The 16,026-nt window shown below is 54.7% G+C and overlaps 6 protein-coding genes across 6 annotated transcripts; 4 read left to right on the top strand and 2 right to left on the bottom strand.

Annotated features, from left to right (window-relative positions):
- Positions 1-910: 910 nt before the first annotated feature.
- K437DRAFT_11846 (uncharacterized protein) lies at positions 911-2,306 on the top strand. The gene has a single exon (XM_013385556.1). It carries the CDS (start codon positions 1,256-1,258, stop codon positions 1,970-1,972), a length of 717 nt encoding a protein of 238 aa, XP_013241010.1. The 5' UTR covers positions 911-1,255; the 3' UTR covers positions 1,973-2,306.
- A 1,991-nt stretch (positions 2,307-4,297) lies between these two features.
- Positions 4,298-7,934, top strand: K437DRAFT_259083 (E1-like protein-activating). The gene is made up of 10 exons (XM_013385567.1): positions 4,298-4,596; positions 4,682-5,124; positions 5,227-5,640; positions 5,716-5,932; positions 6,001-6,290; positions 6,377-6,535; positions 6,640-6,828; positions 6,915-7,094; positions 7,190-7,305; positions 7,375-7,934. The coding sequence occupies exons 1-10, from the start codon at positions 4,539-4,541 to the stop codon at positions 7,715-7,717; spliced, it is 2,409 nt and encodes an 802-aa protein (XP_013241021.1). The 5' UTR covers positions 4,298-4,538; the 3' UTR covers positions 7,718-7,934.
- A 372-nt stretch (positions 7,935-8,306) lies between these two features.
- K437DRAFT_11704 (phosphoglycerate mutase-like protein) lies at positions 8,307-9,835 on the top strand. The gene is made up of 5 exons (XM_013385555.1): positions 8,307-8,461; positions 8,600-8,612; positions 8,698-8,706; positions 8,780-9,621; positions 9,743-9,835. The coding sequence occupies exons 1-5, from the start codon at positions 8,417-8,419 to the stop codon at positions 9,767-9,769; spliced, it is 936 nt and encodes a 311-aa protein (XP_013241009.1). The 5' UTR covers positions 8,307-8,416; the 3' UTR covers positions 9,770-9,835.
- On the bottom strand, positions 9,830-12,365 carry K437DRAFT_296116 (L domain-like protein). The gene is made up of 2 exons (XM_013385566.1): positions 11,655-12,365; positions 9,830-11,592 (listed from the first exon to the last, which is right to left on the bottom strand). The coding sequence occupies exons 1-2, from the start codon at positions 12,169-12,171 to the stop codon at positions 9,902-9,904; spliced, it is 2,208 nt and encodes a 735-aa protein (XP_013241020.1). The 5' UTR covers positions 12,172-12,365; the 3' UTR covers positions 9,830-9,901.
- Positions 12,366-12,587: 222 nt separating this feature from the next.
- K437DRAFT_259080 (uncharacterized protein) lies at positions 12,588-14,179 on the top strand. The gene is made up of 3 exons (XM_013385565.1): positions 12,588-12,790; positions 12,901-13,696; positions 13,769-14,179. The coding sequence occupies exons 1-3, from the start codon at positions 12,721-12,723 to the stop codon at positions 13,830-13,832; spliced, it is 930 nt and encodes a 309-aa protein (XP_013241019.1). The 5' UTR covers positions 12,588-12,720; the 3' UTR covers positions 13,833-14,179.
- On the bottom strand, positions 13,991-15,522 carry K437DRAFT_270301 (PLC-like phosphodiesterase; the record flags this gene model as incomplete). The annotated part of the gene is made up of 2 exons (XM_013385564.1): positions 13,991-14,426; positions 14,495-15,522. 2 exons carry the CDS (start codon positions 15,520-15,522, stop codon positions 13,991-13,993), a joined length of 1,464 nt encoding a protein of 487 aa, XP_013241018.1.
- Positions 15,523-16,026: the final 504 nt, after the last annotated feature.

Here is a 16,026-nt window from a genome sequence, read left to right as displayed (position 1 = left end):
CACCAAGAAAAGAATTTGTGAGGCTGGACCGCCGAGCTGCGGATGCAAGCGTCTGATCGAGTGCCCCTGAGGCACCTGGTGCTGTGCTGCCAGGGATGAGCGAGGGGGGATGGCCTGCTGACAAGACACTGGTTGATGCGCCTCCGGGCGAAGCGTAGGCGTCTACAAGAACACCTGCTGTGAAACCGTTGACGATGTTGTGCCTATCGACGCGCATGGTCGTGATCAAGTTGCAAAAAGAGGCTGCCGATGGCAGAGTATCGAATGCGAAAGGGATGAGATAGCGAAGAAACGAGCAGGCGGACAGCCGTGTGGACGGATCAAATGTGGGGCTTCGAGCGCTGCACACGAGCGTTATCACCTTCTCGTCGGAGCAGCACAGGTGCTTTCACTGAGAACTGGATCAAGGCGGCTGCGATTGCCCAGGCTGAAGGGTGGCAACCACTCAGCAGAATCGACGAGACTTTTCACGCCTCTCCGTTTCGTCAACGTATGCTTCGGTGACGGCACACTAAGTATGTCGTCGCAAGTATCTGAGCAATTGCTGCAAGCCGCAGATAAGCCAGATCCTGGATTTAGGTAGGTGTACAGCTATTCGCTGATGTTGAAGTGGGCAGGAGCCAGGTTGGAAAGCAAACACAGGCAGTGAACAATCCTGGCCAGCGAAAGGTGGTGCAGGCCGAGAAGTGCCGTGCAGTCAATTGAGACAGATGGTGACAAATGCACCAATGATGAATCGTTTATTGCTGTGACCTTGTTGGTGCAGGTCGATCACAATGCAGGTAGGGTCAGGCGTTTACGACGAAGGGAGGCGTCACAAGCGAAAGCCCATCAGGGAAAGAGAGAGATTGATGTCAGTGACTTTAAGCGGTCAGTAACAACCCATCGGAGGCCCGTTCGCTCCTGACACTCACCTTCCGGACAAAAGGACATAGTTAGAGAACCACTGAGTCGGTGATAGATGAGTGCTCCGCTGTCAACCGTTGGCGGAGTGCACGACACGGGAATGTCTTGAATGTGATGTGGGAAGTTGTCAAACTCGGTTGCAGCGTGGTAAGTCGGACACACTAGGCTGAGTGTGTGACGTAAGTATGCACGCGTTCCGGAAAGGCAACTCTGCAGCGCCTTCAGAAGTCAACTCCTGGGAAAAGGCGATTGAGTATTGAGGTGGGTCTTTGGTGATCTCTGGTGGGTCTCTGAGACCCTGGAAGTCGGGAGGTGAAACCCCGCCAGACGAGGACGCGCAGCTGATAGAATGTCGTCGGATGAGGACGAGAGAATGTTTACTCTGGCGCGACGAGGTGGACGTAGGTGTAGACGGCCAGGCTTCAAGGCGAGGCTGTTTGCCTATGGAAGCATGGACGCCTGCCCAAGGACCAGCAAATGCAGAGAAAGAATCTCACTGCAATCGCATCCTCTTGACGACCGCGACGGCCATGCGCGAAGGTGTGAAGAAGTACATAAACCACAACAAATGGATGGAGAGACTACGATGACAGGAAGGCTTTTTCCTCGAGGGGCGCGGCGACGAGCATGGGGCGATGATCGAGACTGTATAGAGACCAGATGGCGATGGGACGGAAGAGACACGCACACTAGTGTGGCTGGTTCTCCTGGGCTATGCGCTGGTGCGGCCCAGTCGCCAACGAACGCACTGGACGAGAGCCTCACGCACGTACCTCCACCGCCACATGCTCTCAATTCCCAATGCCCGCCAAAACCCCCAATCTCCATTCTGATATTCTCCACAGTCTGTACAGTTATAGGCTCACCTCCTCCAGCTGCGTCACATCGCCTCACCTCCTGTCAAATTCCCTTGCCTCCTTGCCGCCGAATACATGCGACTAGTTCCTCTGTGCCGGCTTTCCTGTCAGTATCGAAGCGGCTCCATTGGGCGTCAAAAATGCTCAAGCGCGAGAAAAGAGACACTCAGGTCACAGCACATATTTGTACATGCTCAATACTACGATAGTCTGCCCCTCGTCCCAGTCCCCACAGATGTGATGGGTCGAGCGAGGGTATCTCCATGGGTTAGATGCTAAAACAAAAAGGTCGCAAAGGTCTCGCCACTTGGCCTGGACCTGATTCCTGCATTGATTCGACACTTCCGTGGATTTTGGGTCCAACCCTTGGCTGGCATTCGTAGCCGTTGGGCAGTCGCCAGGCGCAAGCGCACTGACTGGAATATGACTGGAATCTGGGTGCATGGGCCTGCTGTGCAGAGTTCGCCCGGGAGCTGTGTGGGTATCTGCTAGAAACACCTGAACCACTGTAGCTTTGTGCCATTTCTCTGGGAACACATAAAGCCTCTAGAAAGAAACCAAGTGTGGGCCTCAGACCCAGCTCCTCCAGGGTTCCCAGGTCTCAAAAACTGTCTTAAACCTGCTTTCTGGGCTGCGGAAACCCCCCAAATACGTGTTCTAGAGGTAGCGTGGAGAAAATTTAACAGATTCTCTTTTTATGGTAAAATATGAAATGATTGTGTAAAGATTTTCCTGCGGTTACCGCAGCTCGAAAAAGTGCAGCCTATTCCTGAAAAGACCTTACGCGGTATTCCGGGAGGTTTTGTTTCTTAGGCCCTGTATTTGCTACGTTTGAGGGCCAACTCTACCACTGGGGCCTGGGACGTGGGAGGCGTACAGCGACATACAACACGGTAGGTTTTAGAGTCACACGACCATACACTCGTACAGTGCTGGGGGTCTTATGGAGGGTTGAAAGTTGAAGCCTTCTGTGTCACCAGCCTTCTCTGTTTCTGTTTCTGTGCTCTACAGCTCTTGTGTGCTCGAATTTGGCATTTAGTCCGGCCGCTGCATTTTTAGACTTTGTTCTCCAGAGTTATCTCCGTCAAAAACCTATATCAAAGAACCTGTCGACAAACTTCAATGGTGTTCCTGGGCGACTGGTTCACTGGCACAGTGCACCATGTGACGAGTTCCGCAGAAAGCACAAGTTCCCACCTGCAAAGTGCAATATACCAAGCCATCTTTTGTCTCGCACAAACCAAGACTACGTACCTATTTATGCACGTACATATGTACACTTCTGCATCAAATATTTACGATACATTCCGACGTAAGCCTGTGCAAACTGCAAATTGCTTGGATGCGTTCACTTGAACGATGCCTGCCGCCAGTGTTTCTGCAAGAATGTTGCAGGTGGCTGTAGAGATACAAAGCGCATATGTTCGTACCTGCTATGTATATATGTATAAATCTCGCCGCCTCATAGACAAGAGGACCGGTCTCGATCCTCGCTCAACCTTTGCGCTTGTTGGTCATTCAAGCTTTGAGAGTTAATTAACGAAGGTTACTATCTTTTCATGAAGAAATTTCCAGGAATTCTGATTGGTCGGATTTTGGATAACAACTTTCCGAATCACACTTCGAGGTCACCACCACATCAGCGAATGATTCAGCCCAACCCCTTTCCCCCCTTTTTTGTAAATGTGCACAAAAGAGATAAATGAAGCCTGCCTGCCGAATTATGACAATATTTCGTCAAGAGTACATGATTAGAGTGCACAAGGCAAGTTGCGGAAGCCGGAAGGCAGAGCCTACTTTCCTTGGGCTCTCCGCGCGTTGAACGCTTTCAATACTGAAGCGCTGTCTGGCTCACACCTCAGTCATCTCACGCTCAGCGCCTAAGCAAGCCTGATGTGTACATGATCAGGCTCAGTTCTGACGCCGGTCACATTTGATTTACTCTCGACTGTCGATGTCAGGAGGTGCTGGCGATGTCCAGAGGATCGTACGTCAAAGAAGAAATCGTGATTGTAGTACCAGCATACAAAAATGTGAAGACGGATAGAACGAATATAAGAGTCTGCCTACGCGCATCGGGTGTTCTACTGGCCGCTTCTCGCACGTGTCAGGGCCCACCAGTACACAGTCATGGTCATACATAATCAAACTGGTCATTGATGATGCAATGACCTTTGCTGCAGAATGCATCTCGGTCTCGTCGGTCCGATGTCTGTGTTGGTCAATTATCTATCTCATTTCCTCGCGGCCATTATGCATTGTAATAGATCGTGGCAGCGCCAGAGGCAGTCGCTGCGACCGATGACGGGCGCAAATCGCGATCCTGTCAGTCGCAACTCGCAGCTGACGCAGGCGAATGTTGTTGTGTGGCAGGTTGGCAACGTGTCTTCGGGGTACCCAGGTCTCGAGGATCGAACCGCTAAGTAGCATCATGCCCTGAGAACAGAAAGTACACGGAAGTCGTCCTTGTTGCGCCCTGGTATAAGGTATAATCGAGTCTCGCGGCGCCAGCCTATCGTGCGATCGGGGTGAGGTGGGGGACCGCGGCTTTGCACCGAACGACACGTTGTCACGCGTCACGTGTCTCCAGCCTCTTGATGGAAGCGAGGGGTCCATCTGGGCTCTTGCGCGTGCACCAAAGCACCAACAACAGGACTCAACCCATGCAGGACCACAGTTGAAGTCAAGGGGCCATACAGTATGTTTCACCGTTCACAGTCAAAGACGACTTGCCGCAAGTCACGAGGACGCCAGTGAGAGAATTGCAGGACTTGAATGAAAAGCACACCCAGCTCTCGAGAAACTTCGGCGGTCCCAGCATTGAAGTTCCACTGTGAGGTCGGCGTGCGACATCGACCTGAGACCTGTGACTAGCCCTGACACTGAATGGATCCCTTCGATGCGTTCAACTGCACCAGGTTGTGATATGACCTCCCAACTCCTCCAATTCCAACCGTTCGCTTCGACGGTCCGAGCTGAATTTTGGCATAACTTCTCATCGCTGAAGATTGATGCATTGCAGCTGAGCGATGAGCACGTGCCGCTGCGTGCTTCGTACACAATCGGCAGAAGCGTATTGGATCGCAATGAGGAGAAGTGGGTGAACTTGCCTCCAAGCTTCGTGCTTGACGGGCAAGCCTTCGAAAGAGATCCTCAAACTGGCGGGGTGAGGGCTCCAAGTGCGACAGATGCGGTGTCTGAAGGGCCGAGCAAAAATAGCAGCGGGTCGCCTCGGCAAATTCAGACGAACAGCAGATGGCAGGCGAGCATACCTATGACAGGATACCTCAAGAATTACAACACGGTTGAAGAATTCAAACAGGCCGACAAATCAGGAATGTTTGATGAGCTAGCTGCGAAAGTGGGTTACCGAACAAGCATTCTCTCGCATTCTATATTCTCTTCCCCTGTACGTGGCAGACTGACTAGCACGGAATCTATTTGGACACTATCCTGCTCGCAGATCCTGCATGTCCTTTCAGAAGGTGAAAATCCCGAAGCGTACCTTAACCGCTTCTTCGTGCTTGCCTTCGCCGACCTCAAGAAGTTCAAGTTCTACTACTGGTTTGCGTTTCCCGCCATCATTGTCCAACCAGCTTGGCACATCGCCATTCCTCAAATCTCAGCATCAAGCTCAGAATCTGCGAATGGTCAGGAACCCTGGAGCAATGCAGCAAGGGAGATTGGACTCGAGACGCTCAAGGCTATTGATGCAGCCTTACCAGCCTTCGCTGCGGGCGGGAAAAGGAAGGCCCTTGAGATACCAGGGGATACAGCCTTCAACGGAGCTTTCCTGGTGCGGCATTCACCGTCGAGCGCTCAACTGGGCACTGTAATGGATTATGCCACCTTCTTCGCGCATGTGCCAGATGATCAAGTGGGTCGTGGCCCCTTCCACGCCATGCAGAAACGCCGTACCAGTGCTAACAACCCGCTTCGCGCTTCTCTGTAGCGCATTGTAGCATTTATTGACCCATCTTCGCATCCAACACAACCGGGCTGGCCACTGCGTAATCTACTCCTGCTTTTGCGAGCACGTTTTCAGATCCAGCGCATTCGTGTTCTGCGATGGCTGGACGAATCAGGGGCGTTCACGGATGATGCGGGAAGGGTCAAGAGCCTCGTTGGCACCGTTGTTCTGCCAGAAGAGACAGAAAACCGAGTCCAAGGTGAGACATTACGGTAGCGCAAACCCGTTGCAAGAGCTTTCATTGTTAACATGCACACTGGCTTGCAGAAATTACCGCTGTGAAATCGAAGCTGACAACTGGTTCTGGCCCTTCAGCATTGCCCATTCCTCAAGCCACCGGCTGGGAGCGCAATGCTCGCGGCGCTCTAGCACCTAAGGTGTCCGACTTGGGGCCATTGATGGATCCGACGCGTCTAGCAGATCAGGCAGTGGATCTGAATCTCAAGCTCATGCGATGGCGTATCATGCCCGAGATTCAGCTGGACAAGGTACAGCGAAGCAGATGTCTGTTGTTTGGTGCAGGTACTCTTGGATGCTATGTAGCGCGGACATTGATGGTGAGTGGTCGCCATCGGGTGGCATAGCGCTGGATCGCGTAATTGATGAAGGCGCGTACTCGTTCACGGTACACCCTTCGCGACAGGGCTGGGGCGTGCGGAATATCACGCTGGTGGACAATGCGCGCGTGTCGTACTCGAATCCCGTCCGACAACCTCTGTTCGACTTTGAAGACTGCCTGGAAGGCGGAAAGCCCAAGGCACATTGCGCTGCGGCAAAGCTCAAGAAGATCTACCCTGGAATCGTGAGTCTGATGCTCGAGCATTCCTAGTGAAGCCACATGCTCCGGATGATTGATGGTTCGGAATGTGCATGGTGCCTTTCAACTTTCCGTATCTGTGCACAAAGAAAGCAGAGGGACATATGCTCGCCATACCGATGCCGGGCCATCCCATTGCGGTGGGTTTACGAGAGCAGATGGAGAAAGACCTGACCAAGATCGAACGGCTTGTCGATAGGCACGATGTGGTCTTCCTGCTGATGGATTCGCGGGAGTCACGATGGCTGCCCTCGCTGCTCGGAGCAGCCAAGGGAAAGGTGCGTCTGTGCGCTGCTCAGTCGCATCCATGGACACCGGCTGAATCATTTTTACACGCTTGCAAATGTGTGACCGCACCATGCAGCTTGTCATCAATGCCGCACTTGGCTTCGATACCTATCTGGTCATGAGACATGGTGCTGGGCCAGAGGGCGCTTCCTCTCCTGTTGCTGTCCATTCCTCACCTGCGCCGATTGAGCCAGGCGCAGCAGGCGCCAAGCGGCTCGGTTGCTACTTCTGCAATGACATCGTCGCGCCGTCTGACGTGAGTTCATTTCCGTCACATATTTCCATCCGCGTTCACGTTTCAGGGGGCCCATGCTCATGCACTGTTCGTGCGAATCACTTTTTTTTTCACAGTCGCTGGCGGACAGGACGCTGGACCAGATGTGTACGGTCAGCCGACCGGGCCTTGCTGCTATCGCTGGTGCGTCGGCGGTCGAATTGATGATCTCTGTCTTACAACATAAATATGGGTACGTGGACGCGCATGATGCTTCTGTCTTTCAGCCGTCGCTCTGACACTCTTGCCCACTATCGCACAGCGTACGAGCGCCAGCGTCGATCTCGCAGCCTCCTGGCTCGCAGGACAGCGCTGCCGCTTCTGGCTCTTGCCTCGGCTTGATCCCTCACCAGATCCGGGGCTTCCTTGCGCAGTTCAACAACATGCTCATCACCGGGCAGTCGTACGACCGATGTACCGCCTGCAGCTCCACCGTCGTACAAGCCTACAAGGTGTTGGGGCACGACCTGGTGCTCAAAGCGTGTAATGAGGAAGGATACCTTGAGGAGCTCACGGGATTGAAGCAGATGTACGAGGAGACGGAGCAATTGGAGAAGGAGCTGGAAGTCGACTGGAGCGACGATGAAGGAGAGTCAGAACTGTGAAGGGTAGCACTGGCCTTGTCATCGCCGTACTGCAGCATCAGCAGGCAAGCTTGCAGCGCCCGTCCTCACGTTACGATGCCATATTTCACGGTGTACAATACAGCTAAGTCGCCATGGACCATTTCGAAGTGCTGATAAAGCGCCATATGGTCGTAAACAGTTTGTACATGTGGCTCTGATGACCTCCCCAAGCCCTAGAAGCACGAGGAATCACAATGGTAGGCGTCCGACAATTCATCTTTTGTGACTCCTGCGGGGCGACGCACGGGCCATGCTTATCACCTGTCGGACTAGCCCCATACGGCGAACGGGGCCACTCCGCCTGTGTGTTCAACACGGGTTGCCGAGCTTGCTTGGCTGTTTCCTCCTTCCACCTCATCGTTCTGGCTCGAAGTCTCGTACTTTGTCCACCCTCCTGTTCTTGGGCCAGCAGCACCAGCCAGTTCTCCTTATTGAAGGTTGATCCTCAAGGCGCATAGAGCCCTGCGACACATATCCCAGCTGCGGAGAGAGACCGAACCCTGCGAGCATCGGAGAGCTAAAGCGGCCGCGAAGGAGCCACGCGTCCCTATCGTACGTACATCGCAGCTCACTTTCACCACACCCTGTTCCCGCACACTCATTCGACGAGCTATTTGATGCGAAAGAAGCGACACGAAGTTCCTGGAAGGAAACTAGATATAAAAGACACGCGTGACCATGAGCAAGAAGATCTACCTTTGCAGGCACGCACAGGCCGAGCACGTGAGTCGAAAGCGGACGTCGTTTGCAGCGTAATGCTTCTTCCTGTATTTGCCCTGTGCGCCCCATGTATAGCTGGGGCTGAGTGCAAATGCTGAAATATTATGCTTCCACACTTGAACATGTCGATTCATCACGCAGAATGTTGCAGATGGTGAGCTAGAAGAAAACGCATTCGACGGGTTCAAGCCTCGGCTGCTGACATCATCAGATCACTGCATCTCTGTTCTTGCCTCCAGATTATTCTAGTGAGCGGGCTTGAGTGCAAGACCTCTTCAGAACCACTTTTCTCATAACAATGAAACTTTTGTCCCAATGCAGTTCCTGATGCGCCTCTGACCGCGCTGGGCAAATCGCAAGCAGCGGCACTCGCGCAGGACGCACGTTTGAACGGCATCCGCGACGAGATCCAGTTGGTCGTCTCCAGCGCGCTAAAGCGTACGCTCCAGACCACCAAGATGGGCTGGCCGCAGACGGTGGCACATACTGGTGGTTTGGGCAAGGTCATCTGCCTCCCGCAGCTGCAGGAGTGTAACGCCTACCCCTGCGACACAGGCTCGCCTCGCGAGGTGCTCGAGCAGGACGTGGAGCTTGCCGGGTTTGACTTCCCCCTCCTCACGCCAGACTGGAACTCCAAACAGGGGATCTATGCAGCGGATCCTTCGAGTCTCAACGCGCGTGCGCGATGGGTTCGCCAGTGGCTACGCGCACGACCGGAGAGCGTGATTGTGTGCATCGCGCATGGCGACATCCTCCGGCGCATCACGGGCAGGCAATATTCCTGGAAGAACGCCGAGGTGCAGCTGTGGACGTTCGATGAAAGTGAAGGTGCCGCTGCTGCTGCTGAAGAAGCGCCGGTCCGCCTTGTGGAGTACATCACTGCGGAAGGCAGGGCCGAGTCAATCAGCTCGGACGCGGCCGCCTCCGCGTCGAATGGCGGAGCAGCGGCAGAGGCAGAGACAGGCGCCAGCGGCGTATCGCTTCCCAACCTTGCATCCTCTGGTAGCTTCGACTTGAGCAAAGAACTTGACTCGGCCGCAAAGAAGGCCCTCGCGGAGATAGAGGAGCGCGTCAAAGCCAAAGCAGACGTGGTACAGAGCAAGGCGAACGAGCTGCAGGCTCTTGAAGCACGCTTGGCGGCGGCGGAAAAGAGGAAAGCTGAGGTGCGTTCTCTTGAGGTCTCGAGGTTGTTTCGGGGGGATCGAAAAAATGATTTGGGATGCGCCGCTTGTCCTGCTCACGAGCTGACACATCGCATCCAATATCCTTCTTTCACTTGGACAGCTCGAGGCCAAAGGAATCAAGGTCTGACTCCGCCGCATAGCACACACAAGTACATTTACAGAAACATTCATATATCAACACAACTCACCATCAACATCATCCACAGAGACATATGCATGCATATTCCATATCTTCAGAACGTACTGTTTCCCCGGCGCTCTACCAGACGCTTGAGCCGACGCCCCATGCGTCGCCTGATCCACCGCCACCCACGCCAATACCAACACCCGAAGCTGGAGTGGCACCTCCGGTGGCGCTCGCCTTGATGCTACCCCTTGCGTCATGCGCCTTGTTCTGTTTCTGCTTCTTCTTAACGCTCTTCACTTCTACAATGCCAACGACAGCACTGCGCTCTTCAGCCTTGGTGGGTGGGGCAGCAGCCGCATTGGCGACAATGGGCGCGCCACTGGACGGCGGCCGCAGTGCGGAAGGGGATGCATCTTTTGGCTCCCCTGCTAGCAGGTTGCTGATAGATGGCAGCTGTTGCTTTTTCGCATCGGCGACCTTGCTCCGCGTGTCTCTGCCTTGCTTGGATGGCTTATCCCTTGGCTCCTTCGGGCTCTTCACATTATCTGATTCATCGACCGCATTGCCAGAGGAAGGGGAATCTTTGCTTTTGTTTGCAGATTTGTCCGACTTTGACCCAGAAGCACTAGGCGGTGCTGAGTTTTTCATCTCGTTGGTCCCTTTTGGACCCTTATCGCCCTTTTTGCTAATTTTATCGTCCTTCTTGTTCTTCCCACTCTTTTTTGCTTCCTGCCTGCCCGCCTGCATTTTCGCCTGCTGAGGCGCGCTGTCCGTCTTCCTCTTCTTCGCACTTATGGGGCCATCGCTCGTCTCAGCGCCAGCATCCTCCTCAGCCTCCAGCACCACCTGCTGCCCTTTTCCGCTTCGCTTTCGCTTGCGCGCGCCGCTGGAGCCAAGCATCCGCTTCTCGGACGCGCGATCCCGGGCGTCTTCCTCGTCCGACTCGACCGCTTGCTCGACAACATCAGGCGTGACGTCCTCCAGGCCTACGTACCCATCGCCAGGGGCGGCAGCTTTGTGCTTTTTGTTGCCTCCCCTAGCCCCGCGCTTGTGCTTTCCATGGTGCTCGGATGCTGATCGAGCGGCTCCAACATTTTCCTGCGCCGCTTGATCCTTCGGCACCGCTCCACTCGCTGAAGCTTTTGTAGCATCGATAACTGCTTTGAATCCTGTTCCCTCGGCAACTGACTCCGCAGCGGGCAAGGCAGAAACGCCACCCTCCTCCATGCGCTTGCGCTTTGGTACGATGCTCGCATTGTTGAGCGTGCGCAGAGTGCAGTGGCATTCGAGTATCCTCACGCGGAAATTATCGGTCTCGGCAACCTCGTTCCCTCGGAGGTTGAGGTTTCGCAATCCTTTGCGACCGGATGCAGAAGCCGCTTTGCCGGCCTGCAGAAGCGGTTCTAGCGCACACCACGCATCGATCCCGCAGTCGCCAAGATCAATCAGCTCCAGCCCTGGCGCCTTTCCGTCCCGGCCCTTGCCCCAGCTCTTCAAGTGGGACGGTAGTGAGCCCAGACCGGTGTTGCCGTTCAATCGGACTTCTCGCAGGCTTGTGCATGGCGTAAAGTCCGGTAGCTTGCTGCCGTCCTTGAGAATATTGTGAGCAACACTGAATTTTTTGAGCGCGGGCAGGGAGCTGGGCAGTGTGGAAGGGATTGACGTGATGCGGTTGCGGGAGAGGATGAGAGTGTTGAGTTGCGGCATCACTGGTAGCGTGGGCAGAGCTTCGAGTTCATTTGATGACAAGACTAGAGCCCGGAGTGACGGTTGCAGAACTAATAGAGGCAATCTTGCCAAGGAGCAGCTTGATAGATCGAGAGCTGCAATTGATCTTGTCGTAAGCTTTGCTCCATCCTCCGTGAGCCTGACCTTGCCCACTTACAGAACAAGCTCGGTAGCACTTCCAAGCCGGCCAGTGCGCCTTCTCCCTGATCCGCTTGCGCCCTTCCCAGAGCATAGTTACCGCTCAGATTGACCGTTGTCAGCTCTTTGCCGAACCACACCTGCTCGATATCCTGGTCTCGCCTCTTCTTGCTCTCCCTCTTGCTCGAGTTTCGGCTCTCCAGTGCAGCTCGCCCGAGCCACTTGATGGAATCGAGGCCGTTTGGTTGGCTCTCGGAGGGCTCCATTGCCGAGAGATTGAGCTTTCGCAATCGTTTGAAGCGAGAGAGCGTTGCAGCTAAAGCATCGTACGCAGGAAGAGGGTGTGCAGACAGCTCCAATGCAGTCTGTTCAAGTAAGGAGGAGGTCGGGCTATCATCTTCTTCCTCCTTTAAGTTAGCACTTGCATCCGTTAGCTCCACCTTGGGCATAATTGGAACAATTTTGCTTGCCCCTTTGGAACCCTGGTGTAGCATTGGATCACGGTGTCCTGCCCGCTCTACCTGTGGTACTGGCATGTTGGCGACACCAGGATCGGGACAACGCTTGGTTCTGCGGCGGCTTCCCTTGTAAGTGTCGTGTTACTAAAGGCACCTGCGCATGAACTTCAAGTCCTGGAGCTCAGAATCTTGAAATTTTCAAGCAGAAGAGATGTGTGCGTTTCTCTCTGTGAGAGTCCGAGACCCATGTCCACCCTCACAGACAAGCTGACCAATGTCGGCGTCCCCAGAAAGAGCGCTGTGAGCATGATGATGCGTTGATGAAAGGAATCCAAAAAAGTGGGAGCGAGTTGCCGCGCCTGTGTCCCGAATTCCGAGATTCTGCGGCGGCGGCACTTTCATTGTCTTCACTGGCTCTGGCTCTGGCCTACGCACAGAAAGTGCGCGTGTGCGCCAGCCTCGCTCTTTCAGCTTCTCCAACACAACACTTGCAACACCTCCCATCTGGCAATCAAGTGCACATGCCATGCATCTAAGACATTCTTCTCTCGCCGACGGATGGCACAGCGACGCATACAGCTTCAACAAACTGATTGGCAGCGCGTGATACCCTCAAAAGCAAGGAAGATGGCTACCTTTGTCGCAAATCCGCAGCTGGCGAAAGACACGAATCCCAAGGACTGGGCGTATCATCTGGGTGAGCGACGACAATGGCACCAGGCACTCACCTATCCGTGGGACTGTGTCGGGCTCGTTCGACCTGGCATGGCGCCTTCAGCTGACAACCCCCCGCATTGTTCTTTCCAGGCTGCCTGCCTTTCAACGACTACATTGTGTTTACCAAGCAAGATCTGCTCGCCTTTCTCAAGTCGCACGGCATCGAGGTAGGGCCCAACTACACCGAGATCAATAAATTGCCGAAATACGCCACCATCGGGTCTTTCTCCTCTGATCCCTCCGGCGCTTGGAGAGACCCGGTGGCTTTGAATGATGCACACGTTACCTCGACTGTCAAGAGCTCTAGCACCCCGGCTGCCGCTGCGTCGTCGAACCAGGTGCGCATGCCAGATGGGGACGTGTTCAGAGCAAGTCGTCGAGTGCGCGAGCCTGTTGGCGGGGGCAGCGAGCAGGTGGGGAGCCTTTTCGCTCCCATGGATGAAAAGAACGACCAGATTGTCCTCGGGGGCGGAGGGACAGGCAGGCAAGGCGCGGCCCCTCCGGCAGCAGACGTTGACCAGTTTGCATCGCTAGCCGTCTTGGATCCCGGAAGGTCCTCTTCCCCTGCCACCAGTACCATGCAAGTGCATGACGCCTCCGGTGCCGCCTTCAAGCCGACACGCCGCGTGAGAGAGGCGGTCGGTGGGGGCAGCGAGCAGGTCGCTAGCTTGTTTGCGCCTGTCGATGCATACGACGAAAGCTCTGCCACATTGGCAGGCGGCAAGGGGAGGAGGGGCATGGCGGCGCGGGTGGGTGACAATGCCTCATCAGCCTGGGCAGATGGTAATGGCGATAGAAACGCCGGAAGAAGGGGCGATGCACATGCTGCGACGCAGGAAGATCTGGACCGGGCGCAGAGGGAACAAGTCGCCGCTCAGACATTCAGGTGAGTGCTTTTTAGCTAATGATGCGCGGTCCAGCGGGGAGGCTGAGGCTCTTTTCTCTTCCATGCATCCAGGCCGACACGTCGGGTGAGAGAGGCCGGTGGCACAGGCGGCACATCCAGCATTGTGCTTGGCTGAGAGGAGGCAGCGCGCAACTTTCGCATCATCAAAGTGATACCCAACCATTATTCTCTATTCAGGCAACACGAATGTGCCGTGTGGCCATTATCATCAGTAATACAAATGCCTTCCTGTGCGAACGGGTATCTACTGGCGTACGAGAATTTGGGTACAAGCTATGGATTCTGCTGAAAGTTTGCCTGGATGAGCAACGGGACGAGATCAGGTGTGGTTTCATAATAGTCGAGGTTAAAGATGCATTTCAGTGGGTTGGTCGCCCCATTCCACGGGAGGGGCGCGACCGCGCCCTTCTCGCCTAAAGCTGCCAGAGGGCTCGTCCTGCTGGCTTGTAACAGTTGGTTCGCCACGTAATCGAGGATGCGCTTGTTCATCCCCGTGTAGCCGAGCGCGCCCATGGCGACGGAAGGAGGGAGTGCCAAGGGAAAGGATGACCCGTTTGCGAAGTTGATGGACAGCGTGTTCGGATCCGAGCCGGAAGAACTGAGCAGCTTCTGCATCAGCTGGAATTTATCGCCTAACGATCCTAGGGTCCCGACGTTGTACCAGTCTTGCGTTTCTACCTTCTGACCGGAGGGAATAATGTAAGAGAATCTAAAGAAGGACGTTGGATTTTCAGGGCCCAAGTCGGAAGTCTCACAAGCAGCGGAGGGCGTACCCACATGTCTTTCTCGCTGTTTGGCCAGATGGAGGGATGGATCCCGCCAGGTTGGTCGCTGCTGCTACCGTACCGGCTCATGAGGATTAGCTTCCCGCGTGCCTCACCCAGCGTTGGCACTCGAGGTTCGAGGAACCATCGTGACTTGGTTGGGTTGAGATAGACCTGTTCGAAGCATGCTTGCATCGTCGCCGCGTCCGCCTCTGGTTTCATGCTGATGATGACCGTCTCGCTCTTTCCGACACCGTCCAGGAAGTCCCAGCACTGCGCCAGCACTTGCCCGAACTCGATGCGCTCGTCCGTGACGCCATGATAGGCGAGTAGTTTTTGCTGCGAGGGGTATCCTTTCCCTTTGGCATTGACACGGACATCAAGGAAGCGAATTCCAGCAGCCAGCTGCGCGGCGACAGTTGACGCAACGTTTTGGCAGGTCGAGATGGGGTACCCGTACCGCGCAAGAGACTCATGCGTACCCGGAATACAGAATGAAGACAAGGGTGCGGACGATGGAAGTTTCGACATCCATGTCTCCGGATCGACGGTGGAGAAGAGCAGAACGTGAATCTTCGAACCAGAAGGCGAAGGACGGGTCTGAAGAGCGTAGTACGGAAACGGAGCGTTACCGGAGATGGCCTCGACACGCTGCCAAGTGCTAGTCTGGTAGTATTTGAAAACGCCTACCAGGAAGCCTTGCGGTTTCAGTTGTACCAGTAGTGTAATCGATTGCTCTCTCTTCTGGGAGACATTCCCAACCGGGGTTTTCGGAGTCAGGACCAGCGGCACCGTGGGGGACGAGGCAAATTTGCTTTCAGGGGCCACGCTTAGGATGCAGGATGTGCCTTGTTGGACTCCATTCGGGAATTTGCGTGCAGGAATATTCGAGCCAGGCTGGCCAAGTGCGAAGACCAGCGCAGACGCAGTTGCTTTCAAAGTGAGGTCGTGTACATGGATCTCGAGGAGTGGAGAGGGTGAGCTCGAGGACGGCGCGACGGTGGACAAGCACCCCACGGTGGACGAGCATGTTGGTGGCATACGGGAAGGGAATAGTGAGGCTGATCTTGACACAGGTTTCGACGCGCACTCTCTTTTATCATATATTGATACAAAGGGGCAGTCAACTCCTCTCAGTGTTGCAAAGGCATACAAATCGATGGCAATAGCAAAGTTGTGACTGTTTCTCTATCTAGTGCACCTATTGATAACGGCATACGGCTGCACTTGAGTTAATGGTAGGAAAGGAGAGCTAAAGTTGCACCGACTGCGCAACTGTTCCTGCATGACCGCATTGTGCGTCCCATTTTCCCCAGATTGTTCACGTATGTTATTACCCCGACCGTTAGCCGCCACAAAGTTGTCCGTGATCCACGTAAACGTGTTGGACCACAACCACTGGCTGGCCAATTGTCAAGCCTCCCGCAGCGGTGCCATGTTGCGGGATGCTTGACACTCTTTACAAAGATGCGTGAAGTCAGACACTTTCGCCGCCAAAGATGCGAACCTGTGCGCCGGAGAGCGAGGACAAAGTCGCCATGCCCC

Source organism: Tilletiaria anomala, assembly GCF_000711695.1.
Source record: "Tilletiaria anomala UBC 951 chromosome Unknown K437scaffold_105, whole genome shotgun sequence".
NCBI classification, from domain to species: domain Eukaryota; kingdom Fungi; phylum Basidiomycota; class Exobasidiomycetes; order Georgefischeriales; family Tilletiariaceae; genus Tilletiaria; species Tilletiaria anomala.
This window is presented reverse-complemented; position numbering and strand designations above follow the sequence as displayed.

Excerpts from the sequence above, each read along its gene's own strand:
- K437DRAFT_296116 (XM_013385566.1), bottom strand. The coding sequence starts at position 12,171 with ATGCCAGTACCACAGGTAGAGCGGGCAGGACACCGTGATCCAATGCTA. Across the intron at positions 11,593-11,654 it reads AGTGCTACCGAGCTTGTTCT|CTCTCGATCTATCAAGCTGC; the intron begins GTAAGTGGGCAA and ends GATCAATTGCAG.
- K437DRAFT_259080 (XM_013385565.1), top strand. The coding sequence starts at position 12,721 with ATGGCTACCTTTGTCGCAAATCCGCAGCTGGCGAAAGACACGAATCCC. Across the intron at positions 12,791-12,900 it reads GGACTGGGCGTATCATCTGG|GCTGCCTGCCTTTCAACGAC; the intron begins GTGAGCGACGAC and ends TGTTCTTTCCAG. Across the intron at positions 13,697-13,768 it reads GTCGCCGCTCAGACATTCAG|GCCGACACGTCGGGTGAGAG; the intron begins GTGAGTGCTTTT and ends CCATGCATCCAG.
- K437DRAFT_11704 (XM_013385555.1), top strand. The coding sequence starts at position 8,417 with ATGAGCAAGAAGATCTACCTTTGCAGGCACGCACAGGCCGAGCAC. Across the intron at positions 9,622-9,742 it reads CGGAAAAGAGGAAAGCTGAG|CTCGAGGCCAAAGGAATCAA; the intron begins GTGCGTTCTCTT and ends TCACTTGGACAG.
- K437DRAFT_259083 (XM_013385567.1), top strand. The coding sequence starts at position 4,539 with ATGAAAAGCACACCCAGCTCTCGAGAAACTTCGGCGGTCCCAGCATTG. Across the intron at positions 4,597-4,681 it reads CCCAGCATTGAAGTTCCACT|GTTGTGATATGACCTCCCAA; the intron begins GTGAGGTCGGCG and ends CAACTGCACCAG. Across the intron at positions 5,933-6,000 it reads GACAGAAAACCGAGTCCAAG|AAATTACCGCTGTGAAATCG; the intron begins GTGAGACATTAC and ends ACTGGCTTGCAG.
- K437DRAFT_11846 (XM_013385556.1), top strand. The coding sequence starts at position 1,256 with ATGTCGTCGGATGAGGACGAGAGAATGTTTACTCTGGCGCGACGAGGT.